Raw genomic sequence first — 6,597 nt, 5'->3', positions numbered from 1 at the left:
TGGCGGAAGCTGCCTGTGGAAGGCTCCTTCCCCACGAACTTTACAGACATCTCAGCTGTGGGGACGCTGGAGTGCTTAAGGAGTGCCTCACTGCAACGTGGCCTAAGGGTAAGAGCACTGTCTTCGGAGTCAAAGGACCTAATCCTAATCTTGGCTCCATCATTTACCTCCTGTGTCACCTTGGGCAAGTCACATACCTTCTCCTTGCCTCATTTCCTTCATCTGTAGAATGGGGCTTCAATATCTGTTCTCCCTCCTATTTAAACAGTAAGCCCCATGTGGAGCCCGGTAATTGGTACCCCAGAGGGTAGTACAGTGTTTGGCACATTGTAAGAGCTAAATGATACCAATTAGTGTTTTCCTTGCTGTCCTAGATGCTGGAGAAGCGATACTATGAGCAGCCTCAGGGATGTAATCAACTAGTTTTTGCTGGCAAAAACATCAGCCATGATCGACGCTTCAGATGTCTTCTCCCCGGCCTTCTGGGTGGAATTCAGCGATCCCCAGATCTCCCTAATAATAATCACTGAGGTATTTGTGAAGCATTTACTATGTGCCAAGCCTGGTGGTAGATCCAAGGTGATCAGATTGAACAGAGTCCCTTCTCACACAGGGCACGTGGTCTATGGGGGAGGAAAAGGGGGTATAAACCCCCCATTCTATAGATAAGAAAAAAGGCCCAAAGAACTTGTGACATTTTTTTCCAGTATTTGTTAAGCACTTACTGTGTGCTAGGCAATGTAATAAACCCTGGGGGAGAGAGAAAGCTAATCGGATTGGACACAGTCCATTTCCACATGGTGACTCACAGTCTTATTCCCCATTTTACAGATGAGGTAAGTGAGGCCCAGAGAAGTTAAATGAGTGGCCCAAGGTTTCACAACAGACAAGTGGCGGAGGCAGGACTAGGATTCAGATCATCTGGCTCCCGGGCCTGCGCTCTTTCCCCTAGGCCACGCTGCTTCCAACAGAGAAGTTAAGCGATCCCCTCAAGAACGACCCAGCAGAAAGTTGGCGGAGTCAGGATCAGAACCCAGATCTCCTGACTCCCAGGAGATCGCTCTCTACTCTCTGGGCCCCGCTGCTTTTAGTGCAGGTACTCTCGGACGGTGAGCTCCTTCAAGGTCACCATCTTGGCAGGGATCTTTCGGAGCTGACTTTCTTCCAGCTTCTCCTGCAGAGACACAAAGTCCTTCCCCAGCTGGTAGGCCAGGTGGATCATGGCCTCCAGCAGCGGCGTGTAATATCTGTGCCCGCCTCGCCCCTGAAGGAGCAGGAGAGCCCTCTCCCCGACCGCGTAGGCTTCCAGAGGACGCTCCAGGTCCCGGTGGCACACCAGCATGGCGCAGAGGGAGGGGACCAGGAGGGCTGGGTGGTGGTGGGTGAGTTTCTCTTGCAGGGGCACCACCTGGAAGAAGATATCCAGGGCTTTGGTGTACTGCCCCGCCCTCAGGCAGCTGTAAGCCTCCTCCAGCTCCGCCCGGGTCAGGAAATCCGTGAAGGCCCGGGCCCTCCGGATGTACTGCATCGAATACAGGAGCCGCAGATAGTCCTTGAAAGCCAGTTTCCTCTCGCTGATCATCTCCGCCGTGAAGTTCCCCGTCAGGTGCTTTTTGGGGAAGACGATATCCTCCATCTCCTCGCTGAAATCCTTCAGGAGGTTTTTGTGCAGCTTCTCGAAGTCTGAATAGCGACGTTCCACTACCGCTTTGTTGCCATCGAAGCTCCCCGTCTGGACGATGACGATCTTGTACATCTGTGGAGAGGCGAAGGGAGACGCCACCTTGGCCGCAGCGAGCCCGTTGTGGGGGAGGGATCGTCTCTGTCGCCGAACTGTACTTTCCAAGCGCTTAGTACGGTGCTCCGCACCCAGTAAGCGCTCGGTAAATATGACTGAATGAATGAATGAAGCCACGGGCAAGCGTTCAGGGCCCAGATCCCAAGACCGGCTTCTGAGGCAAGTTAACCTCTCCCACCCTGTCCTCCCTCACCCCACGTGTGGTCATTACATCACGCTGGCTGCGCGCCCGGCGATCTGTGTGGTGTCACTGTGGAGTCCGTCCAGATCCCTGCATCTAGAGGGTGCATCTCGGGAGGGGACCCTGACTGAACACCCTCACTCGAGACCCACCGCAGTCCTCTCCCACATCCCTATCTGAATGACCGGTGGGCACTTTTAGTGATAATAATAATAGTAATAATATTACGGATCAGTGTTGATCGTAGTATTTTTTTGAGCACTTACCATGTGCCAGGAACCGTACTAAGCACTGTGGCGTTTATAAGTAAATAGGTATGGACACAGAACCCTGTCCCATGTGGGGCTGAAATCCCCATTTTACAGATGAGGAACCGAGGCACAGAGAAGTGAAGTGACTTGCCCACCGCAGACATGTGGCAGAGCTGGGATTAGAACCCAGGTCCTTCTGACTCCCAGGTCTCTACCCTATCCACTAAGCCACACTGCTTCTCTTAAATAGTTAACCTCTGCCGGGCCACGCCCCACAACCCCCAGAGAGTGTGCCCCGAGGCGATCGCCCCACTTGATTTCTACCCGAAGCCGGCCCTGCGTAATCCCACCCATCCCTTCCTTTACCACGAATTTGGAGAAATTGTTCTCTGCGATCCTGGCGGAGGCAATCTCGAAGAGCAGTTTGACGGGTTTCCGATAGCATTTTTCATTCTTCCAGTACTCCTGGAGCTCCTTCGTGGTCATGGACGAGTTGGGGCTTGGGATCTGGGGCGGATCTGGAGGGACGATATCAGTCTTTCTCATTTAGCGACGGTGTCTCGGGAAACAAAACAGACCCGAGGCCTATGGGAAAGAGGATCCATGGCTCTTTCCTGATCTGAAGAAAGTGGGGGAAAACACCTCCTTCTCTGCCTCCACATAGATTTAGCAAACACAGTTTGGTTTGTGGGAGTGTAGCCTTTCTTACATTTGCAAATGTAAGGTGGCTGAGCTCCAGAGGAATTCCAGATCCTGTACTTTCTGCTAGACCTGGCGGTGGAGGTTTGAGCAAGAGGATTCGGGGTTCATCTCCTGGAGGGGGAGAGGCCAACCTCCTGCATCTAATTTGCTTGCAACTTCCTCTTCACATTCCCTGCCCTTTGAAGAGGAGATTTTTTTTTCACCCTTTCCTGTAACTGTGGCATCTGCTAAGCACTTATTGTGTTCCCAGCACTGGGCTAAGAGCTGGTGTAGCTGGTGTGGGACTCACAGCATAAGGGGGAAGGAGAACAGTTATCGAATCCCCAATTTACAGATGAGGGAAGAGGGAACTGAGGCACAGAGAAATGAAGTCACTTGCTCAGGGTCACACAGTAAGCAAGGGACAGAGGCAGGATTAAAACCCAGGTCTCTTGACTCCCAGTCCTGTCTCTTGGCCCTTGACCACGCTGCTTGGAGGCCACGCCATTCTTCTATTCCTCTCCTTGATCTTCCAATTCAGGGGCTATGCATTTAGTACGACGCTCAAGGGCTTAGTACAACGCTTGGCACGCGGTAAGTGCTCAGTAAACACCACTGATTGATTTAAGTGCGGACTAATGGCGGGTACAGTGTCAAGTGCAGGACTAAGTTTCAGATAGTCATCTATCTCCTTTCTCCCTCACTCCATCCTGACTCCCTTCATGACCCTTACTCGACTCTCCCCCTGGACCTCTTCCTGCAGAGGTTGGAGGGCATAGTTTTGAGGAGGCAGGGTGGGAGACAACACCTGCGGGAATTCGTCAAATGGGAGATGGAATGGAGCTTGCTCCCAGGACCAGCCATCAAAAGGGAAAATTAGGATTGGAGTCAGAACTGGGGTTCTAAAATGTGTGATAGTGTGCTCCACAGCACCGAGAGGTGCTTAGCCCTTAGCGAACAGTTCTGGCCATCTTGCGACCTGGGACCAGTTGATTTTTTGAATCTAATTTTGAGAAGCCACTTAGTGTGAGACGACAGAAGGGCAAGTAGGAGAGAGAGCATTCCGGATTAATCCAGAGTCCGAGTGCCTCCCTCCCACCCCCACCCCACCCCACCCCGGTGGCACAGACCCCTCTGGCTTGGCCGTGGCTCACCTGAAGCTTCTTCATCTGCTCCCGTATCTTGGGGATCAAGAGTCCACGGATCTGATGTTGCACCTCCATCCTCCTCCGTGCCTGAACAGAGGGCCGGGGAACTTCCTGGATGCCCATCACTCATGCCGTCGGGCTGCTGGGGTGGGCTGGGGAGACAGAGGTGGACCCCCGACTGAACGGCCCGGAGGCTTCGGTCCCGGAGTCCCCTATTTCCCTGCAAGACAAAGGCTCCTGGTGGGGCGCTCCTCTGGCAGGCTAAACCTCGCATCGGGCAGCCATCCACACCCAGCTGCACCCAGAGTCTGACCAGGGTCACCCGGAAGCTTCGTTGGCTTTCCAACCACTGCGAGTAGCTTACCCTGTGCTGTAAGGGCCCAAATTCTGGCATCGTCGAGGCCTCGGCAATCTGCCATCCGGGAGGGACCCCAGGAATAGCGGGGTCCAGGTCAGCTTGGGCGTGTCTTTCCAATCTGAGGGAGGAGGCTTGCTCTGCCCCTTCCCCTGCCAGTAATTGATTTTAAAGTCTGTCTCCCCGACTCAGGTCGTTGAGGGAAGGGATCGTGTCTACCAACTCTATTATACTGTCCTCTCCCAAGTACCTGATACAATGCTCTGATAAGTGCTCAATATGTACCACTGATTTAGATGGTGACAGATTCCCATACCAAGCACTATACCAAGCGCTTGGGAGAATACAATATACCAGACACATGCCCTGCCCACAACGAGCTTACAGTCTAGCGGAGGAGACGGACATTAATATGAACAAAATGAAAGATATGTATATAAGTGTTGCAATGTCTGTAATGTCTGACGGAAAGACTACGGGACCTTCCCATCATCCCCCAACTCAAACCACAGGACTGGCTGGGACACAGCTAGCCATCCATGCCCCTCCCAGGGTGTCCATCCCCTTGTGGTTCGCGCAAGCAGAGGTGCCCTTCCCAGAAAAGGGTGGGGGGACGGAGCCTCCGGCACCCAGATTGAAGCCAAAGGGAAAGGGAGAAGACCCAGAGGGTCACACTCCCCCGAGCAGGTGATGCCCATTTTGAGACCAATGCAGAATGCAAAATCTTCATCGGGGAATTCGTGACCCAATGAGAGAACTTCATGGCACTGACCTGGGCCTTCCTGGAACCCTTCCTGGTTCTGCCACATGTCCGGGCGGAGGAAGGCTGGGGGCAGGGAGGGAGGGGGCCGTGCTTCCCCCAGTTTACGGTCTTGAAGTTTTTAAAACAGATGAGCTCTCAGTTCAGTTCCCCTGTTAGCATAAACAGGAAATAGAGAGCTTTCTTGCCCAATTGGTTCAGAAGTTGGTGAGGGGGAGGTGACAGCTCAGAGAGAAATCCCCTACCGCCTGCTGTTTATTTTGCTTGCAGCAGCCACGATGCTTAGCTCTCAACGAGTGAAATCCTCCCCTCAGCCCAGACCCCTTCTCGGCACTAACCTTAACCCTGCTTTCTGCCTTCACCGGGTCAGCTGGGTCTTCCCGGCGGCTTGGAAGTTTGCAGCTGGGAGGGGTCCTACCATGGGCAAGGTGGGCCCGGGGTCTTTTCGGAGGTGCTCAGGAACCCCTTCTACTCTCCGGACTTTTCATCTTTTGAGCCTCTTGCAGTCGGCTCAACCGGGCCGAGCTACCTTCAGAGACCACCGGAGAAACATCCCTAGCACCTGTCTACTCTCTGAAAACGGCTCAGCCTAGTTTAGTTCTCTCACTTCCCTCCAGTACCAAGCCCCTTTCCTGTTTTCGGTTCACCCTCCCTCCCACCCACGCCGACGGGAGGAACAAAGCTTCGTTCTATTTGGCGACCTGGTCTGGCTGGGGCGCCTCTCCTCCCTCCCATCCTCTCAACCTCCTGACCCCCTTTGCCGCTGATGGATTCTGAGGAAAGGTTAGCTAGAAGGGCCCAGTCGTCTGGGATAGTTTGCTTACCACTCTAGCTCCTTTGGATACTCTGGGTGACCCCGGGAGAAACCAAGGCCCTCAGGGCACGGGCTGCTGACTCATTTCCAGAGCAGAAGGATGCGGGGCCAGGGCTGGATCAGAACCCCTCCGATAGCGATTCAGAAACCGACCTCGGCTAGTTTGTTTGTTGCGTCCCAGGGGTGGGGTGGTGAGGGGGTGGAAGGGCGAAGAGTGGAGAAAGAGCTCTGGAGCTCTCAGCGCTCGGAGAGGGGGCGGGGACGAGCAGTCTGTCAGAGTCTACCTTCAGCCCCTTTACCGCCCCCCGTTTTGCTCCTCTGAACGGGAGAGGGACAGGAATGTGTCCGATTCAGAGGTGAAAATCTAGTCAAACGATCTCTGACCTCTATGGCCCAAGACATGCTATTTTTTTAACGGTATCTGTTACGCTCCTACTATGTGTCGAGCACTTGGTGTAAGCACTGAGGTAGATTCAAGTTAATCAAGTGGGCTCGCAGTCCAAGTAGGAGGGAAAACAGGTTATCGAATCCCCGTTTTGCAATCGCGGAAACGGAGACGCAGGTTATTTCATCTCTCAAAGTGCAGCACCGTTGTCTAGCTTTCCCAAC

The 6,597-nt window shown here is 53.7% G+C and overlaps 1 protein-coding gene across 3 annotated transcripts; it reads right to left on the bottom strand.

Moving 5' to 3' along the window:
- Positions 1-911: 911 nt before the first annotated feature.
- Positions 912-5,780, bottom strand: SNX20 (sorting nexin 20). 3 transcript variants are annotated; one of them, XM_039913407.1, is made up of 4 exons: positions 5,513-5,780; positions 4,066-4,279; positions 2,597-2,748; positions 912-1,756 (listed from the first exon to the last, which is right to left on the bottom strand). In XM_039913407.1, the coding sequence occupies exons 2-4, from the start codon at positions 4,187-4,189 to the stop codon at positions 1,088-1,090; spliced, it is 945 nt and encodes a 314-aa protein (XP_039769341.1). In that variant the 5' UTR covers positions 4,190-4,279; positions 5,513-5,780; the 3' UTR covers positions 912-1,087. The 3 variants fall into 3 exon arrangements, with proteins under 3 accessions (XP_039769341.1, XP_039769342.1, XP_039769340.1); XM_039913408.1 differs by having other exon boundaries at positions 4,066-4,211; XM_039913406.1 differs by lacking the exon at positions 5,513-5,780 and having other exon boundaries at positions 4,066-4,619.
- Between the last annotated feature and the right edge of the window lie 817 nt (positions 5,781-6,597).

Source organism: Ornithorhynchus anatinus, chromosome 11, assembly GCF_004115215.2.
Source record: "Ornithorhynchus anatinus isolate Pmale09 chromosome 11, mOrnAna1.pri.v4, whole genome shotgun sequence".
In the NCBI taxonomy this organism is placed as follows: Eukaryota; Metazoa; Chordata; class Mammalia; order Monotremata; family Ornithorhynchidae; genus Ornithorhynchus; species Ornithorhynchus anatinus.
This window is presented reverse-complemented; position numbering and strand designations above follow the sequence as displayed.

Coding starts and splice junctions, on each gene's coding strand:
- SNX20 (XM_039913406.1), bottom strand. CDS start 4,453: ATGCCAGAATTTGGGCCCTTACAGCACAGGGTAAGCTACTCGCAGTGG. Junction 2,749..4,065: donor AGCAGATGAAGAAGCTTCAG/GTGAGCCACGGC, acceptor TCGTCCCTCCAG/ATCCGCCCCAGATCCCAAGC. Junction 1,757..2,596: donor ACAATTTCTCCAAATTCGTG/GTAAAGGAAGGG, acceptor GCCTCTCCACAG/ATGTACAAGATCGTCATCGT.